This window comes from Podarcis gaigeae (genome assembly GCF_964106915.1).
Source record: "Podarcis gaigeae genome assembly, chromosome: 6".
Lineage (NCBI taxonomy): Eukaryota > Metazoa > Chordata > Lepidosauria > Squamata > Lacertidae > Podarcis > Podarcis gaigeae.
The window spans coordinates 33,297,387-33,318,660 of NC_139682.1; the positions used below are offsets into that span (position 1 = coordinate 33,297,387).

Genomic DNA, 21,274 nt, shown 5'->3' on the forward strand with positions numbered 1-21,274 from the left:
TAGCTGGACATCATAGAGTTGGAAGGGACTCTGAGGATTGTCTAGTCCAAGCCCCTGCAATGCAGGAATATGCAGCTGTCTCATTCAGGGATCAAACCTGTAACTTTGGCATTACTACAATAGTTTTACTCACCTCTTCATCCAAGTTTCTGTTCCATCGTGAGCGGGTCTCCCCAGCTTCCCTTGCTGCAGTCTGTGCCTGCCTCTCACGGTCTTCCTCAGTTGCTTCAGTTCTTTCCAATTTTTCACTTGGCTGTTCGGGCCGCTCTGTCCGAGATCGGCTAAAGGTTTTCTCTGCCTCCTGAAGATCTGTAAGTGTTACACCCTGGGAAATGGGAGAGAGTCAAGTCTATTATACCTATACAGTGGAATCTTGAGTTGTGGACGTAATCCATCCTGGAGGCATGTCCACAAATTGAAGCGTTTGCATCCAGAAGCGTGAATTAGCGCTTCTGCGCATGCACAAGCGGTGAACCCAGAAGTAACAGTTCCGGTACTTCCAGGTTGCCACGGGATGCAACTTGAAAAGTAACCATGAAGCGGACGAAACATGATGTATGACTGTATTTGTTAACATTACACCTCTTACACTGAATCCATAGCTCAACACAAATTACATTACCTTTTCCACAAAGCCCAAGCTCAGCCAATTCCTAATTATAGGTCAGACCCAGTGGCATGAAAGTTAGCAATCACCACTTTAATATATCAATCAGCTTAAAAGAAGGAAGAAATGCTAAATACAGAATCACAAACCTCAGTGGTTGATAATGTCATTGTATGGCAGGTACAGAGATGTTTTTAAGAGAGAACATTACAATGCAACATTGTTACTCATGGACAACACTTTCCTTGAGCATTCTTCCATTAAGAAAAAAAAATCATAATCTCCTTTTACAGACCATTGCTACCCATTACAGAACATTGCTACCCATGGTGGACAACACTTTCCTTGAGCATTCTTCCATTAAGAAAAAAAAAATCATAATCTCCTTTTACAGACCATTGCTACCCATGGACAACACTTTCCTTGAGCATTCTTCCATTAAGAAAAAAAATCATAATCTCCTTTTCAGGAGCTTTTACAGACCAATTTTTTTTATCTCTCAAATGTATAATATGGAAGTAATTCCCTTCTTTGGAGATTCACAGGTGTGTGATCTTGGATGTCTTCCAGAAATAATGCAACTTCATTCAAAAGGAGAACTCAGCAATGAAGTGTGAGTGGGGAAGTGTTAGGCATCTTCACAGGATGCATTAAATAATTCTACTTATATAATTATTTTTTAAAATAGCCCAACACCTAACAGGCCATAAAGAGTTATTGTTCCACACCTGTGTAGATCTACGAGTCTGGCGAGCTTGCCTGGATCGTGCCTTTCTTAGAGATTCTGCTTCTTCATCCCGGACAGGAGTCAGATATGACCTAAAAGAAAGGGACAGAATGGATTTTTAAAAATATATATATAAATGCAAATTAAGATTTTATGCCTTTTCATATAGGTTGTTTTGTTCACATATCCAAGTTCCTCACATGCATAGAAGAAACCTACTAACAATACCACCTTATAACTAAGTTATTTCAAGATGACTGATTTATATCAGCTGTTTTATTTGGGCATAGCCACCCACAATTATGCAACTCTGCTTTACACTGAGATAACCAAAACGGAATTAAAATTTAGAATTTATATCTAGGGTTAGAAGGGATCCTGCTGTGTTCTAAAATTTCAAAAAGAAATAATCCCTGTGGGGGGCTAATGCTACAAACAGTGGCATAGAACACTTATGAACAAGTTCGAAAGCATGGGTCCCAGTACTGACAGGACTCCATGTAAGCTCTTATATGGCGCATAATCAATTATTTTAGTTTATAATTGAGTTGTACAAGAGAACTAGATCAAATATGCATTTGGATTGAAAATTTATTTGAATCAGAAATGCACAGAAGGGTCTCATCAATAAACCATTAAGTATGCTGTGGAAATCAAGCCAAAGCCATTGTTTTCAAAATTAGCACCTCCATGATATTCTGGTCATACTCTTCTGTAACTCAGATAGCAGAGACACAAAAAAGTAATGAAGAAGTGCTTGATTCTCTACATCTGCACCCTGCTTGCATGGGTCTCTCTCCCCCTCCAAAAATAAGCCTGAAAAAAGCAAAGTGTGCCTTCTTTCTATCCCTAAGAATAGCTCCTCTTTACACATCAAAAACAAGCAGTACTGAAGTACTATGATGGGAAAGTCACCAGAGTCCGTCTGGTTATGACATCTGAACCAGGGGCTATGGCTTGTATCTCTACAAACCAGAAGCAGTAACCATGGTTTGCTCTCAACTTACTGCTTGGAGAGAAATAAACCACAACCTCAAGTTCAGATATCACAATAAATGAGACTGCAGCTTCTTTCTCTGAGGTGTGGCAGCTGTAGAAATGGGAGATGAATGGAGTGAAAACCTTTCAGCGGTATGCACAAGTGATCTACCCTTCCACATTAAAACATGATTTGTTTGTTTTTAATACGGTTTAGTGTAATGTGCAAACCAGGTCTGTGTAACAGCGTAGGGTGCAGAATTTTAGGCATGAAGAAAGTTGTTAATACTGACTAAAGGCACTACAGTGGTACCTCAGTTTAAGTACTTAATTCGTTATGGAGGTCTGTTCTTAACCTGAAACTGTTCTTAACCTGAAGCACCACTTTAGCTAATGGGGCCTCCTACTGCCGCTGCGCCCCCGGAGCACGATTTCTGTTCTCATCCTGAAGCAAAGTTCTTAACCTGAGGTAATATTTCTGGGTTAGTGGAGTCTGTAACCTGAAGCGTATATAACCCGAGGTACCACTGTATACATGCAAGTCTTTGCCAACCTGGTGCCATGAGATGTTTTGCATTACAAGACTCATCAGTCTCAGCCAGCATGGACGATGGCCAGGGAGTATTGGAGCTGTAGTCCAAAACATCTGGAAGATACCAGGATTTGGCAAAGGCTGCTATACATGCAACCATTCCAGGTGGTCATCACAAAAAAAAAACCCTCAAACTAAAACTGAGTGCACAGGTTTGCTTACTTCCTCCTCCCTCTCAATCTCCTTTCATTTTGTGTTATCTTTTTAGTGTGTAAGCCTGAAAACTGTTAATATTTACTATATTAATATTCATATTTGCAAGTCACCCTGAGAACCATTTTTTCCAGCTAAAGAATAGAGTAAAAATACTATAAACAGTCACATACCCCTTTGGAACTTTCTTTTCTATTAGGACCACTTATTTTAAAGGAAAGGACTGGAGCTGTGGTGTTTTTACTGTAACAATCTGTATGTGATATTGTATATGTATATATTTTTAATAATAATAATTTACTATAAATAGGTGTCTAACTCTGAAGTAATCCCTATCAATTTAATTGGGATTTATGCACAGGTAAGTGTGCACAAGTTTTCATCCTTTAAAGGAAATGTGTAGGCTACAAAGGTATAAGCCACAGAGAGGATGTGCCAGTTTCCACACAACAGAGACTAGAAGGAGCAGCCCAGCTGACCTAGTCCAGAAAGCAAAACCCAGATACTATGGTGGTGCTTTTATTCAATTCTGGTTTAGCACTTCCAAAGAGAACAGACAGTCCAGGTCTAATTAGCCATGGTACATTTAATAGGAGACTGAAATGTGCTGAACAAGAAGCAGTCATATCCACAAAGCAACAGTCTTCCATATTCTTGTTCACAAAAGACAGCTGGCATCATGACAAATTCATTGCCATCTGAAAAAGATTTCCTGATTCACCAGAATCAACCTTTTACAAAGAACTGACTTTAAAAACAACTTTAAAAAAGAAAAGAAAAACTGGAAAGTAACCACCTCGTGGGTCAAAAAAAAGGGAAAAACTAATATTTACAAGGCATAAAGATTAGCCACATCTGATTTGATGAGGGCTGGTGTCAAGGATCAACATGAATCAAGGGCCACACCTCACTGGGGAGCTACTGGACCTGCTACAATGAAAAAATAGATGCAGTGAGGCAGGGTGGTCATGGAGGTTGCCTTGCCCAAAGGCCCCTCCAAAACCTGGAGCTGACACTGGCTTCAAGATTTGTACCTTGAATTTTAGCACACTTTACTTACATGCACTGTGCATAAAATTATTTAAACTGTAAATCTACACTGTATGGCTAAACTGATTTTGTGGAAGAATATAACAAAGGGAAAGTGATAAAACTCCACCCTGACTACTCCCCTTCATGACTCAAGCTGCGCACACAACACAAATTTTAAGAACCTTTACTACCACTGCCATCCTGGGAACTGTGGCTTACCCCTCACAAGTTACAAATCCCAGCACCCTTAAACTACAGATCCGAGGATTCTTAGAGGGGGCATGTATGTACATCTCATAGTCCAACAGCAGGCAAGGAAGATACAACAGTTTTAACCAAATTCTCTATTAGTCTTCAGTGAAAATATACATAAATGCTCTCTGTTAAGAGCAGAATCCTTCAACTACACCCATCCTAAACGAACATTAGCAAACACAGAAATACATTCAGTTAGTATCTGAGGCAAGAGTGGAATAAAGCAGACTCTAGAGAAAGGCAGCTTTACCTGATTTTAAAGCCATTTTTCTGGGTACAAACTGTAAGTAATTCCTAGCACATAAACTCCTTCTCTTGGGCAGTTCTCTTAAAGTCCAGCACAAGCTAAGCCTATAAGTGTTAAGTAAAGTTAGATGTTGGTCTACTTTAATCTGCACAGTTTTTTGTTTTTGCACTAAGCACAAATATGCAACAATCTGAGCCAATAAGAACTCCCACCTTGAACTATGTCAGAAAGTCCCTCCAGGAGCTGAAACCCTTTCATGTATACCTGCTCAGTTACTCCACAGGTCGCCAGGCTTTCTCCGGTAAGACGCAAGCCCTCACCCTGACCTCTTGCACATAAAAATGCAGTCTGGTGCCTGATAAAGCAACAACAACCTTTCCTCTTCCCAACAAGGAAAATCAAACAGCAGGCAGAATTCCTGCCCCTCCTACACCATCACACCAGCACTGGTAGCTCTTTTTATAAAAGAACGACTTTATCGCAAACTATAAAAGCATGGCTGATAAGCACTTTTAGTAGCAGGTGTTGGCTGACTGGTTCCTTCTTTAAGAGAGCCTTTGCCCTCCTTTCCTAACACAGTGCCAAGTATGTGGCATGGAAGGGGAAATAGTATCTTGAGTACTTTATTCGTGTAGGAATCTGTCAGAGCCTTGCAAAATTACAAGACTGTTCTGGTAAACGAAGTGCTTCAATATGAAATAATTCCTCATTTTGACGAAAAACAGAATCAGCAACTGTTTAAGACTTGTGATGTGTGTGTTTATGCGTGCACACTTGTGCGAGAGAGATATGAAGGGTGCCGTGGCATGAACTTACAACTGTACCAAACAAATTAACCTGCCGCATAATCACCATTTCATATAAGACCAAGAGTCACCACACAATGCATACAGTTCTGACAGCAATGATAACTGAACTCAGCAGCCTTGAGATACATGTTACAGCCTGCATGCTATTTTAAACAAGGGCTCTGAACAACCTTTTGACTTACAGATAGAGTAGCCCCCTGAAAACCCTTTGGAGTTATGTAAGTATCTGAGATGAGGTTTTCCTAACACTTTCAGAAGGTTATCTTCCTCTGTCCTGATTTTCTACAACAATTGAATACCAACAACTGCATAAATTGTGCACAACACGCTTAGAATAATCGAATATTGATTATTGTCCCAAATATTTTCATTGCACGGGGATAAAGCAGACTGTGCCATGTTGGTATCAAGAAATGAGCAATGAAAGGTAAGATAAAGCAAGAACAGTTCATCCATGATTCTGAAGTATGGGAGAGCTAATGACAGATTCATAGTTACACAAGAAAAATGATTTCAAACAACCAAGTTCTACCAAGGCAAGCTACCTTTGTCAAATAAAAAGATGAAGCAACACTGCAAATTTATTTTTATTTGTTAAGCATTGATATCGTAGTGATTTTAGTGGGGTGGTATTGCTTGTCATTGATTATCTCTGTTAAGCTTGCTTGTGATTATGGCTTTTATTATTATATTATTATTTTTTATAAATGTTTTGTTCTGTTTATGTCAGAGGAAGGGTGGGATACAAACCGACAAACAAATAAATACATGAAACTTGTATCCTGTACATGGAGTGTCTTCAACCAATATCAATCTGCATCTCATGTGTGTTTTTTCCCCATCCAATATGAATCTGATTTCATAGTAATTTCCATTCTTTTCTAGTGAGATTCACTCTATCAGGTAGCCTGCTTATGGGAATGATTCAGAGAAATCTAGATTCCAGGAAACAGTTACTAGTCAAATAACTCCTTCCAAAATCCAGATACAGTAATTTGGGCAGTCAGTAAGAATTTCATGAAGATTCCTTGGCTTCATTCATGGGTCATTGTTTAGATTATACTGTTTGGTCACTTATTGGGATCTACAGGCCTGGTGGAAATCTTCCCTTAACTCTCTTCCCCATCCATACCCATAGAGTCATGAAATTTTTATTTTTATTTCTTCTTGTGTCAGTCCCACCACTTTTCCATGCACACTGCCTACGTGATTCCCTGTTCTCTCTCATATTTCCCATCTCCATCTTTCTTCCTTGACGGCTAACGTATGTGCTGCTCTTGGGGAGATATAATCTTATTATTGTGCTACTTTGTTATATAGACAGAGAATATGCAATTTCTTTTTACAAATCAAAAAATAAATGGCCAAAGGCAGACAGAAGAACATCTACAAAATACAGTGGTACCTCGGGTTAAATACTTAATTCGTTCCGGAGGTCCTGAAACTGTTCTTAACCTGAAACACCACTTTAGCTAATGGGGCCTCCTGCTGCTGCCAGAGCACAATTTCTGTTCTCATCCTGAAGAAATGTTCTTAACCAAAGGTACTATTTCTGGGTTAGTGGAGTCTGTAACCTGAAGCGTATGTAACCCGAGGTACCACTGTATGTATGTCTGACCTTCAGAACTAAGGCTTCTCTCTCCTGGAGGTTCACGTGCTATATTATAAATGTTTGCCAGAGTAGGCCCAAGTGCAGGGACAATCTCTAAACAGTAGGTGGTGCCCCAAAACACAGAAAGCAACTAGGCTGAGATTTCAGAAACAGCTCTTTGACAATTAGTACAATACCCATCTATGGAGCATTTGAAATAGGAAGTGATTGCTCTTATCAAGCACTTCCTTAGAAATAAACACTTTCCCTTCATTCATAACTTAGTAAATCATAGCTAATCAGTGCAAACACTAGAAACGGGCAGCAATTCTGCACATAGTCAGTGGTGGAATTTAGCAGAACAATTGAAACTATTCAAACAGTGACACCAAATGGTACAATAACCTATGTTTTCTGGAGCCCATGTACATCAACTTCTGCAGGCACCTAGTATAGCAGCTACTCTACCGCCACTAGCAAGGCTGTGGTCAATTCCTCTAATGTACACACTTCTTTGAAAAGTAGTACTCACTATTTAAGAGGATACGCTTAACCTACCAAGCCATTTTCTTTTAAAAATGTGAATGTTCTCAACAAAAACAAAAAAGAAACACAAAATATATGAGGGGGAGGGAATACAAAAACAAATATAATGACCAACCACTTGTTTTGCAGTTCTTGGCCTTCATACAATAATATATAATTTTTTAATTAATTAATCTTATTTGCAAAATTAAATCATGTCTATACCCCTCCTTCCCAACAAGCCATAGAAGCTTAACTCAAAGCTCAAGATTGCAAGAAAAGGGGGAAACTCCTCCTAGGAAAAATGGGAGCCTTATGTAAACAGCTGAGAGAAAATCATGACAACAGCAAAAGCAGAATTATTATTAATAATTTCAAGGACTTTGACAGTCAACATAGCACAAATCAGCAACATGGTTCTCTCTTACTGACAGTTGTTCATAGCACAGCACTGACATCAATGAAGTCCATGCAATCACTATCTGTTCAGAAACTGGCTAGGTAAAGGTCTCGTTTTCAGAAGGTAAACAGTTTAGTTTGATTTTTCCATAAGTATTACAAAATTATAGTTACATTATAAAAAAGAAATGGACATCAGTCATATTTGTTCTGGCAATGGATGATTTACTTGATCTCCCCTGGTTAATCTAAAAATTTGCTAGATGTGAGATATTTTCAATCATATGACTGCAAGTCCCATCATCCATGTGTCTTAATCGCTGCTTTTAATATAAATGATGAGCAAGCAATAATAGCAAGATCAAAATAGAGTGCTTATGTGTATAAATGAACTTGTTTCACCACCCAAGTCCAAACTGCTAAGGCAGCATAGACAAGGTTTTAAGACAGCAGACTCAGCACAACATTGAGATAATATAGCAGAATAATTCAGTGTAAAGAAACATGCATCAGCAAACTACTAAGCCTTCAGTCAAATTTCCAGGCTTCCCCAGTTAATGCTGAAACAAGAGCAGAGTACAATAGCAGGCTCCATTTCAAAATCTAATTTCTATGATGGATTATTACTCTGCAGTTAGACACCGCAAATCTACCTGCTATTAATCATAGGTCAAATGCAGTCTTGGTTTCATTTCCCACAGCAACCCAATAGTCATTTCAACCTAGTACAGTTCAAATTGCTTCGCTAATTGTTTGTATGAGGAAACCACAATGGCTAAGTGAACACAATTCACAAGTGCAGGGCTTCCATGTGGTTCTTCCATCCAGACGTTACTGGACCAATGTAGGATTAGATCAGATGGAAGTTTTCACCCCATTGTGGGAAAATAATGAATGAAACCTGAATAGAAACTATTTGGACATTTGATCCTCTGGATTTTTGCACTTAGAACAAAATGTATGAAGGGAACTTGTTCAAAAGTCATATGTCCAGTCAGCTTTTCAGTCAGTGTAGCAGCACCCTTCTGAAAGGAAGGACATTCCAGATGACTTATTCTCTCCTCCTAAACCTAGCAATGCATTTCAGTTTTAATCCGGTGGCTTCAAATAGGCAAGTAGGAGCTGCCTGTTATGGAGGCATCTTAATGATCTAATATTAGTCTGGGAGTTTATGTTGTTGTTGCTAAGAGAAACATGGAGCTTTGAGAACACTGAATTAGATGAATGTGCTATTGTGACAGCTGCCATTAAGTGCTGAAAACCCATATTGTGGTATCTAGCAAATGCCTGTTATTTTTCATTTTAAGCTACCTACCAGGCTTCCTCTCAAAATGTCTGACAGATTTACATTACTAAGAATATGGTTGAAACCCCACAAATGGTCACCATTTAATATTATCTGCTTTAATCTCATCTGAAACCAAGGTCATCTCAACAGAGCTTAACCGCTAGGTAATAATAATAAAAAAGAAATATAGGGTGAATTCAATGTAGTACTAAGTGGGGTATCTATGAGGGAAATGAAGTCCACTCACACACTGGGACTTTCCTCCCTCTCCTTCCCCTGTTCCCTCTAAGAACTCTCCAAGACAAATTTAGGGGATACAGAGGGAACACACACAGGGAGAAGTCTCAATGCATGAGCAGATCTCATTCTGCACATGCAGCAACTTAGTTGAATCCTGCCCATAGATTTGCAATTCTGAAACCAACTGCATCTCCTTCCGTGTCCCACAAAATAACATGAGATATCCATAAAAGAATGTTCTTTTAGATAGTTATGGCCATTCCAAAAATATGTGGGCAAAACTAATGTACATTTCAGTAGTGCCAGGTCAGCATAGTACCATGAAGAATTCCAGCAACTGCTCACAATGAAATATTCATGCAATCAACAGCATGTTTAAAAACACAGTAAAGGAAACTGAATGAGCAGAATCATGTGGCTTTGTTATGCAAAACTTAGAATCTGGAGGTACTATGCTTTGAATGAAGACAATAGATAGTGGAAAGCTTAAAAGAAATGCTAGATCTTCTTTGAACTGTTTGCATAAAATATGTTTGCATATAATATACATAAGAAAATGCACTTGCAAGCATACATGTGCACCCACACTATCCTATCCAAACTCAAAATAGTGGCTGTGACCAAGTCACCTTAACCACAAATACATCTTGATTGTAAATACAAAAAATTAGGAAATCTTGCACACAACAGTGGGTGAATACCCTTTCAGGAAATATAATTTCAAACCATTGCAAATATTTGCAACACAGCTTAGTCCAAATAGTTCAGTGTAACCCAAGCACAATCTGATCACTAACAAAGGAAAACATTTCTAATCAATTGTTACAGCAGGTGAAGGCAAAACACACTTCACAAGAATACCACCAAAATACTCACTCACCTTCTCCGATCCCTAGCATCACCAGTAGAGGACTCTGTTCCAGTCGTTGAGTTAAAATTGGCAGTTGTGACACCATTGGCACTACTGGGTACAGCGAGATTTGTTATGACACTTAATGGAATGCTAGGAGAGATGCCCTCTGTGCTCTTCTCTGTTGTAGAGTCAGTTTGTTGTCTGTAAGGGGTTCTGAAAAATATGAAACAGGGGTTCATGTGCAATGGGCATCCTAAAGGAGGGGGTATAGGAAACAAAGTGAGTTAAACCATTAAAAGACCAGTTATTATCTAAAGATTTGGGAAACAATTTACTCTTGGTGCATCATGCAATAATGACAATTTATGTGGTGAAGATGGCTAGAAGCTTAGAGCAAGCATGGTGAAACATGTATGGTGCACTGTGCTGACTTAAACAATTGACACATAATATTATGTTAAGGAGATTAGTAGATCCTGATGCATTTGCCTCTATTTGGTTTCTAGCTATGTCTTTTGTAAACATGGGTATGCAGGAAATGTAGCCTCCTACAGGACAGGAGCCATTTTGGAAGGACACCTTGGTATAAAATGCTTGTTTCTGTAATGGCAATGTGTCAATGCCATGTTATTCAGTTTTACAAGAAAGGCTACTACTTCCCAATGTAAATAATGAAGGAAAATGTCTATGTTATGCATGACTTTGTTTTATTTTGTCTTCTAATGTTTAGTTTTATTATTTGCCACTTTGGAAAATACAAATACAACATTTTTTGAAAAAGGTAAAGGGACCATTAGGTCCAGTCGTGACCGACTCTGGTGTTGCGGCGCTCATCTCGCTTTATTGGCCAAGTGAGCCAGCATACAGCTTCTGGGTCAGGTGGCCAGCATGACTAAGCCGCTTCTGGCGAACCAGAGCAGCACACGGAAACGCCTTTTACCTTCCCGCCAGAACGATAAATATTTATCTACTTGCACTTTGACGTGCTTTCGAACTGCTAGGTTGGCAGGAGCAGGGACCAAGCAACAGGAGCTCACCCCATCGTGGGGATTCAAACCGCCGACCTTCTGATCGGCAAGTCCTAGGCTCTGTGGTTTAACCCACAGCGTCACCCGCGTCCCTTTTGAAAAAGAATACATATGAGTTAAAATATTTTTGTAATTTGCTTAATAAAAGTTTAAGGCATTGAATGCCAAAATGACTCAAGTTATACACCTGATTGGTCTGGGGAAGGCATACACACAGTTCAACACTGTATTTAGGGGGGAAAACTGGTTTGTATGGAGTTTGCAAACATTCATTCTGAATACTTTACTAACTAGAGATAGAACCTCTTGGAAAGAATTTGCAGACTGAAATATCACACCATAAAGCAGGCATAGGCAAACTTGGCCCTCCAGATGTTTTGAGACTACAATTCCCATCATCCCTGACCACTAGTCCTATTAGCTAGGGATGATGGGGGTTATAGTCCCAAAACATCTGGATGGCCGAGTTTGCCTATGCCTGCCATAAAGCATCACTGCTTTGACACAAAAATTATGGGCACTTTGATAAACCCTCTTCAGTGGATATACTATGAGCCCTTACCTGTTAAACTGGCGTACTGATGCTGTAGTGCTAGAATTGACAGATGAAGGGCAAGAGGCAAGTTGCCACTCTGTGCCCAATGAGGTAGATGAACCAATAATAGTGGGTGAGGTAGCAGAAGATGCATTGCGATTGGCTGAAATATAGGGACTGCTGAGGTCACTACTTCTACCAAATGAAGCACTGTAAGACAGCAGAAAATCACTTGCTTCAGAGAAGATTGAAAATATTGTTGCAGACCAGCACAGGACCCTGGTTAATTGCCAAGGGAATGTTTATCTATCAGCAAAATTAAGGCAAGGGAGATTATACGTAATTCCCTAGGCTAAGGAGAAGTCAAATGAGCAAGGCATTGTATCAAGACTGAAGAAACATGAGAGATAAAGTAATAGGGTGAAAACAGGGGGGGGGGGAGAGAAGAACAGGAAAATGGAAAAATTCAGTTGATCGTACTGTATACATGTCAAATTATTCTGTTGGATAAAATAACAAAATGAAAAAGAGCAGAGTGGAAAGGAAAGCTCAGAAATATCCAAGTAAAGAAAGAGATGGCTGAAGTACAGCTTGAGGAAGGATGAAATAGCCAACATGAAAGTGTTCAGGCACAGGTAAAAGGATCAGTAACTTCAGTTAAAACTGAAACGCCTCATGTCATTTAAGCACGAATACATTCCCGGAATGATTTGGGGCCTTAAAATCTATCACAGTGCAACACAACGCATACAATCAAGCTCACTGAACCCAACACAGATAAGTTTAAAACATTCATAGTGGCAACATTCACTACTCAGGCTCAGACGCTAAGGAATTGATACATTATGTTCTGCGTTAGGGATTGCTAGGAAAGGCCTTCAAAAATAAAACAGGCATAATGCTGTTATAATGCTGCTATACAAGTCTATGGTGCAACCACACTTGGAATACTGTTTTGAGTTCTGGATACCAGACTTCAAAAAGGGTTCTGTAGAGCTGAAAAAGGTGCAGAGAAGTGCAACCAAAATGATAATGGGACTAGAACAATGTCCCTAAGAGGAAAGATCATAACATTTGTGGTTGGTTGGTTTTGGGGGAAAACCCAGGATCATCCAAAGAAACTGAACGTTGTAAGATCCAGAACAGACTGTGGAATTTGCTGCCAAAGGATGCAATGATGGCCACCAACTTGCACAACTTCAAAGCGGGGTTAGGCAAATTCACAGGAGGATAAAGCTGCCAATGGCTACTAGCCATGATGGGTGCATACTATTCCAGGATCAATAATATGCCTCTGAATACTAGTTGCTAAGAAGCACCAAGTATAGTAAGGGCTAATGTCCTGCTCGTGGGATGCCCACAGGCCTCTCTCTGGTTGGCAACTGGGAGACCAAATGCCCTGATCATGGCAAGGCTATTCTTATATAAACCTAAACTGTCTTATCAAAACCTTGGAGCAGCTACCACACATTTTGTCAAACGAAGACTAGCATAAGATAGAAATGTGTCCAGAAAATAGAGGTATCATTTCTTATTTCCGTTCCTGATTTGAACGGTTATTTTCTATGCCTATACTCCAAATCAGTTGGGTTGTTGGTTCATAACAGACTCACATTCATGTGCTCAGTAACTTTTTGCTTTTATTTATTCACATTTTTTAAGAACATTGGTATTATTTGAAACAAATAAATGTTTGTATTTGAAAGGAAGGTGTTTGTGCATTGTTTCAATTGATCCGAGCAATTATTATGGACACAAGGTGCCCGTAAGGAGTAATTTTGAATTACACAGGATGCTCTACAAGGGAAAATGTAAAGCTTGCCTTATTGTAGTTTCCACAAATGTATCCAACCTCTACTAAGTCTCTAGATAAAGTGACACTTTCTGCTACTTCACATAAGACACTTTTCCTAATAGATATGATTTCTCCATATAGGAAATCAGTGAGTACACAGGCATATGAAACCTGCATCTTTCAGCACACATACAAGAGAAATAAGACTGATGCAATTGGCAAATCATTTAGGCTTCTGTTGTCACTGGTTTTCATGGTAATCATAATATCTCTCAGATTTTTGTAGATGTAAATGTTAGATGAAAAGCAAAATGCAACATCTTAAAAGCAGAGGTTTTAACATGACTCACCTTTTCATATAAGTAGATACATAAGTGGAAGGTGCACCAGTTGCAGGTGCTTCATTTCCCTTTGGTTCATCCCTCCACTGTTGCCGGGTATAAGAACCACTCCGTACCAAATTTACAGCAGATTCTCTGCAAATGCAATAGGAGTGGGGGGATCTTAAACTGAAATCTATACTGATAAACTCTCAAGCCAACCCACAGCCTATTGCTAGTCAAACTGGGTGTTAAGAAACATGCCAGTCTATAGTGAATAGATGGTTCAAATTGTAATATAGCTCTACATTCTGAACTATTTCGAGAGTACTAAGTACATATGTAATGCTGAGATTATCAACAAACTACCACTAAAAGATAGCATGGCCAAAAGTAAAGATCAGTATACCTTTCCTATGGCAGAATATATTGTCATATCACTATAAAAATATAAAGCAAATATCATGCTCACAAACTAGAATTATGTGCTCCAGCTAAATAATAAAATGCCTACAGAATCTAAGAATTAATTATGAATAAGAAATGTTACAGTAATAGGGGATACAGCCAAATGTGAAGAACAGGACTATTTGTAATAGATCACATACACAAATGATAAATAGATTTCAAAGACCGTTGATCCAAGAACATGATAGTACATGATATTAAGCATGTCAGTTATTGAAAACCAATTCTTATTCTCCATGTTAATTTTTTTGTTGCTATCCAATTTTCCCTGCAGAAAAGACTTGGTCGCTCCCTTTAAAATAAATAAATAAATAAATAAATAAATAAGTTTTTATTAAAGTTTTTTCATAATACAGTAAGATCAACGAAACTAACCTGAATAAGAATAAAAAAACAGAAAAGGAGGAACAAAAAAGAGAAGAGAAGAAAAATAAAAGGGACTTCCAATTTTCCGTCCGTCAGTTACATAAGGAAATTATTCAAAATATGAGGTATTTCCCCAATATTCTGACCTAAATAGATTAATTCATTTTCCTTTTTACACAGAAAGTCCAAAAGGGAATCTCTAATTATAAGACTTTGTTTTTCCTGGATTTAATAAGAGTGAGAAGAAACATATGAAAGGAGAAAGAACACAGTGGGTTTTATCCAAGTGGGATAAAATCACTGTGTGTGCAGAACTATTTCTGCAAGCACAAAGAAACTTCTCTTCCTTCCGTGTGCCCCTTGCACTGTCCCCAAATATACTCCAGAGAACTGGGGGGGGGGACAGATTTGCAGAGGGACACTATGGGGAGAAGTGGGGGAAGCAGTTCCATTGCACTCATGGGGGGAGAAGTGGGGGAAGCAGTTCCATTGCACTCACGGAAGTCTTTCTGAGCATGCAATGATTTAGTTGGATTCAGCCCAGTTATACAAAGGAAATACCAGGTACATTCACTTTATCTGGTAATTGAAAAGGGAGAGAGAAATAGAGGAACATGGAAAAAGGAAAGCCTTATAAGTAACAGGACTGTATATTGCTAAATTGTTTTTTTACTTAGCTTAAATATATTAGAAGTTCATTTGGGAGACGGCCAAAACACAGCTCTTCTTTGTTTCAAACATAAGTGGAATGATGATGTGAAACTTATGTATGTGATGCAGAAGGAAGGAGGGAGAGAAAGAATCTTCAGCTCGTACAAGATTCAGCCCGTAAATATTCACCTCTTTAAGAGTTGAGCCACAAATTCAAAGATACTTACCGGTTTTCCTTTTCTTCTATGTCACCTGCACTGTTCAACCTTCGAGGGGCTATTGAAGCAAAATAGATTTTGTTGTCCTTGTCCTGTTGAAATAAAAATAAATTCCTTAATTATGGTGAATTTTTCAGTCAAAAATTATAGAGCTGTCAAACACTTTGTGAATCAAAATACACTGTTTAAGTGTTTAATTCTAAATTCCATCAGACTGCCTCAACGGGAGAGGGAGGAAGCAGAGCTTTGCTGGAGGCCCAGCTCCATCAGGCACATCCAGCCTCTGAACTGTGCCAGCTAGTCAATATAGGAAAAACTGGTGAGAAATTGGGGCTTGAGTTTTGATTCAGATTTTCCTCTTCCCTCCTTGTGTGCTAAGTTGTCATTTTTAGATTGTAAGCCTGCGGGTAGGGAGTGTCTTGTTTTGATTTTATGGAAGTCACTCTGGGAGCCTTTCTGGCTGAAGTGTGGGGTGCAAATGCAATCAATCAAGTTTAACATAGTCCACTATGGTTATCATTTATTTTGTTTACAAATCTAGAGAAAAAAAGACACTGATATACAATTCCACCATCATCACAATGCTTCTGTCAGGATTTTTGTTCTCCTTGCTCCAGTACAAATGTAATGGCCAGATCAACGAAGGTGACAGTGGTGGTCCAAAAATGATTTTACTTTTCTACTACACATATTACAATACAGTGGTACCTTGGTTTAAGAACAGCTTAGTTTATGAACAACTTGGAATCAGAACGCTGCAAACCCGGAAGTAGGTGTTATGGTTTGTGAACTTTGCCTTGGAAGCTGAACATGTTCTGCTTCCTGTTGAGTGTGTTCCATTTGTAAATTGAGGCCCCTGCTGCTAATCAGAGCCTTCCTGTTGAGTCTGTTGGCTGTTGAGGCCCGAGGACCCACACAACACAGAGGTGATATTTGGAGCTTTTGTTTTTGCAATTTTTTTAATGTTTGTTTGTGTGGCTTTTTCATTTTTTTGACTGTGACTTGGTCTTCGTTTTATGGGACTGACTTGTGACTGAGGCTAGTTACTTCGTTTTTATGACTTGTTTTGTGTCGAACCCAGTTCAGCTACTGGTTGATTGTGTGCCTGCAGAAATGGATAAAAGCCCCCCCATCCAAACAATGACTATCATCAGTGCACGTAAGAAAGAAGATTAATTTTAATATTTATCATTTACAATACTGTCTTATTTATTTTATAGTATAGTACATTGATTATTGCCTTCATTTTATGGATCAATGGTCTTGTTAGATAGTAAAATTCATGTTAAATTGCTGTTTTAGGGGTTGTTTTTCATCATCTGGAATGGATTAATCCATTTCCCATTAATTTCTATGGGAAAGCACACCTTGGTTTAAGAACGCTTTGGTTTAAGAACAGACTTCTGGAACGGATTAAGTTTGTAAACTGAGGTACCACTGTATTCTGATTTCCTCCTCTCCAGTATGCCTACTGTGACTGCAGCATGGAAATTGCATGAGTGTCCCTGGTACCAGATAGTGCCCATACATCTGATAACTAGTGGCACAACTTTGCCAGCACCCTTGCATTGCTACCATCAAGTCAAGGTAGCTAAATGTAACTCCCAGGTTCAGGGGTAATGTACCTCTAAATTCCAGTTGTCTGGGAAACTAACCACAGCAAAGACTGTTTCCTTCACGGCATGCTTTCAGGCAACCCAGATGCATTTGGCTGGCCACTGTTAAAACCAAACTGTCAATACCCAAATCAAACCCCAGTCTGAGCCAGCACAGCTCTTGCTATGTTCCTGTTATAATGTAAAGATATAGTACTACTGCCATTGCCTTGGGGCTAATGTGTACATCCCTAAGAAAAAGCTTTGATTTAAAAATAGTTATATGGAAAGGCCTTTAACTAACACTTTATAAGATTACAAAACTTGCATTTCAAAGTGAGGAAAGCCAGATTATTCAGCACCTTCTCTTTGTTGTCTAATAATGCAGAAATCCGAGGGGTCGAAGAAGAACGATATATGGAACCATCCTTCTCTCTTGGCATGTCACGAGGACCACTTCCTTCACTAAGTGTGTTTTGGCTGCTGGTTTTCCGTAGACTTAGCCTCCATGATGAAGGAGATTCATCCTTTTGTTCTTCAGACTTGTTGAGCAATGGAGTAAACTGCAACAGAGAAAGAGGACAATAAGGAAGAGTGGAGGATATTTAGGAAAAACTAAGCTCAGTTCCAGCTCCTGCCCACCTAGCAGTTCGAAAGCACGTCAAGTGCAAGTAGATAAATAGGTACCACTCTGGTGGGAAGGTAAACGGCGTTTCCGTGCGCTGCTCTGGTTCTCCAGAAGCGGCTTAGTCATGCTGGCCACATGACCTGGAAGCTGTCTGTGGACAAACGCAGGCTTCCTTGGCCTATACAGCGAGATGAACACCGCGACCCCATGTTGGAGATAAGCAGTGTCCAGTGCACAGCGGAATGATGAAAAGTACGTGCCAACATGCTCTATATTACTTTATTTACACTTCAAAGCTGGTAATTTACAGGAAAACATCTTCCCTCTGCCGGAGCAGAGAAAGGCATCCTCTCTCCTCTAAAGCACGGAGAGAATCACACTGAACTGCAAAGAACAGTGAAAAACAGGAAACCAGTGTACGTCACATCCAGTCTCCTTTCCCGTGAGAAAACCCAACAGCACTTGACTGTGAAATGTAAACATTGTCTTGTGACAAGCACTTCGCTGCTCAGTGAAGGAAGCAGAAACCAACATCCTCCCCCTTTCTGTGAACATCACTGGGCAGCGTGTTCGTACAATATCAGCACAAACCCAACTTCTGCACATAGGTACAGTGTTGATCCCTTGATACAATCTTGGACAATACATCAGCAGGAATTTCATTACCTGGCATATAGGACACCGTTACGAGTCCCTTTTGAATACGTTCCCTAGCATGTTGCAACTTCAATTGCAAGTGCTTCGTGCTTTGCTTACAACCTTCATAATTCAGCAAAGCCAAACATGCTTTGTTGTCCTGGTAAACCTGGATTGGACATTTGACAGGAATTTTTATGTCTTTGCACAATTGTAACAACCATTCACAATCCTTAAGTGAATAAGACAGTGCATTCAGTTCAGCTTCACAAGTACTTAAGCTAACTGTTGTTTGCTTCTTGCATGACCAATCAAATAGACCCTGATTGTACTTATAGCAAACTCCAGACGTACTTTTCCTGTCTGTAGTGTCACTTCCAAAACTTGCATCTGCAAATATCTCAAGACCACCAGACTTTTGATTGTTAAATCTCAGTCTGTAATGCATAGTGCCTTTCAAATACCGCGCTATGCGTTTCAGAGCTTTCCAATCCTTAACAGTAGGATTGTTGACTTGTCTGCTTAGCAAATTACAGCTAACAGCAATGTCAGGTCTTGAACATCTGGCAATGAAGTTTAGCTTGCCTAGCACACTTCTGTACAGTGTAGTATCAGAAAATGCTTCTCCAGTGTCATCTACCTGATAACCTGTTATCATCGGTGTGTCTACAGGGTTAGCATCCATCAGGTTTAGTTTGCTTAACACATCAGCAATTTTACGTGACTGGTGTACTAGAATGTTACCATCTTGATCTCTCTCTATTTCCAGAGATAGGTAGTTGTTTACCTCACCAAGATCTTTTATGTCAAAGTGCTCTTTCAGTTGAGCTAGGGCGTTATTGTACATTGTGACATCTTCCCAAAAGAATAAAAGATCATCAACATAAAACAAACAATACAGTTTCTTTTGCCCCTCCTCTTTGACAAATACACACGGATCAGCTTTCCCTTGCTTAAAACCTAGAGAAAACAATACTTCAGTGAGTTTTGTGTGCCAACACCGTGCACTTTGTTTGAGACCATAAAGGGACTTCTTCAGAGCACAAACAAATCCCTGTTTTACCTGTACGCCATCAGGTGGAAGCATATAAAGTGATTCATCTAGAGATCCGTACAGAAAAGCTGTATTCACATCATGGTGACTAATGTGTAGATTCTCTTCTGCAGCTAGCTTGAGCATAAGCCTAATGCTCTCATACCTCACGGTGGGTGAGTAGGTCTCGTGATAGTCTTCACCTGGTACCTGTGCAAAACCTCTGGCTACCAATCTGGCTTTGTGTCTGACTATCTTGCCATTTTGATCTGTCTTCGCTTTGAAGACCCATTTGCTTCCAAGCAGTTTCATTCCTGGAACTACTGGAACAAGGTCCCATGTTTTGTTCCTTTCCAAGGAATCAAGCTCAGCCTTCATGGCATTTAACCATGGCTCAGCTTCCTTTGAATCCAAATCCTGGATTTCTTGGAAACTTGAAGGTTCAAACACCTTCTTGGTGCTTTTAACAGCTGTTACTGCTATCTTAGCAAACTCATCAGCAAATCTCTTTGGAGGTCTGCCTTTTGTTGCTCTCTGTGACCTGCGAATTAGCCTTAAGTCTTCAACACTCTCCTCTTCCTTCTTAGGAGAAAAGTGACCTATTGTGAACAATGGTTCCTCCAATTCTTGATCAGAGCTTTCAGAGGGTCGCATAGAGGCTTTCGCACTCTTGAAATCCTCTGAATCACCCGATTCAGTTTCAGACTCAGAATCAGAACCTTCATCAGTGGGTGTGGGTTGTTGTGGTTGCTTTTGACTATCCTCAGTCTCATCACTGTCATCAGGATAACATTGGAAAATTCCCACATTCTCCCCCCACTTGGCATTGTACTCAACACTTCTTGTGAGCTTAATTGTCTTAGAGTCAGTCATCATTATTCTGTAAGACCCTTTCTGATAACCTAGAAAGATACCATGCAATCCACGCTTGTCTAACTTGGAGTTTTGTGGTGAGTGAACCCACATGTCAGAACCAAAAATTTTCATGTGTTTGATGTATGGCTTCTTGCCAAACATCTTCTCATAGGGGGTACAACCAATCGCTGAAGATAACCTGCGATTATAACTGTAAGTGAAACATGAGAGAGCTTCGGCCCAATAACTCTCTGGAAGATTGGCATCATGCAGCAAGGTTTTTAACCCTTGAAGCAATGTCTGATTTGCTCGTTCCGCAAGTCCATTCTGCCATGGCGAGCGAGGACTAGACAAATCGTGTTGAATTCCTTTCTCAGTCAGAAAAGCTTCAAACTGCTGAGAAGTGAATTCTCCCCCGCGATCACTGAAAAGAGTCTTTACCTTCTTACCATGCACATTTCCCAACCAAGCACAGAATTCCTTGAACCTTGGAAAAGCCTCTGATTTCTGCTTGAGATTGTACACATAAATATACCTGGAAAATGCATCAATGAGAACCATGAAGTACCTGTTTCCACCCAAAGAGGGCGCTAGTGGTCCAACCAAATCAGCATGAACAACCTGGTATGGTTCTGTAGCTTGCCTACTAGACACCTTACCTTTCGCAGCCATTTTTACCTTGTTTGCTGCGCATGCCTTGCACTTCATGTGGTACCTGCAGGGTTTAATAGTCATACCTTCAACCAAGGCAGGCATTTTAGATACTGCCTCAAAATGCAAATGACCAAATTTTCGATGAAAATCATGAATACATTCTGCATGCAAACTTTTGTTAGAACCTGCAATGCAA

The 21,274-nt window shown here is 39.6% G+C and overlaps 1 protein-coding gene across 24 annotated transcripts in view; it reads right to left on the minus strand.

Annotated features, from left to right (window-relative positions):
- PPP1R12B (protein phosphatase 1 regulatory subunit 12B) overlaps positions 1-21,274 on the minus strand; it is a 111,237-nt gene that overhangs the window by 54,548 nt on the left and 35,415 nt on the right. For 9 of the 24 annotated variants that reach the window (XR_014566133.1, XR_014566134.1, XR_014566135.1 and 6 more), the window contains exons 10-16: positions 17,635-17,835; positions 15,687-15,769; positions 14,005-14,130; positions 11,887-12,069; positions 10,324-10,509; positions 1,336-1,426; positions 134-325 (exon numbers count right to left, since the gene is read on the minus strand). Coding sequence is in view for 17 of the 24 variants with exons in the window: in XM_083746499.1 (XP_083602625.1) it covers positions 134-325; positions 1,336-1,426; positions 10,324-10,509; positions 11,887-12,069; positions 14,005-14,130; positions 15,687-15,769; positions 17,635-17,835 (1,062 nt within the window). In the remaining 7 variants the exon portion in view is untranslated. The remainder of the gene's footprint in view (positions 1-133; positions 326-1,335; positions 1,427-10,323; positions 10,510-11,886; positions 12,070-14,004; positions 14,131-15,686; positions 15,770-17,634; positions 17,836-21,274) is intronic. The other 15 variants (XR_014566131.1, XR_014566132.1, XM_083746489.1 and 12 more) reach the window with 2 other exon arrangements.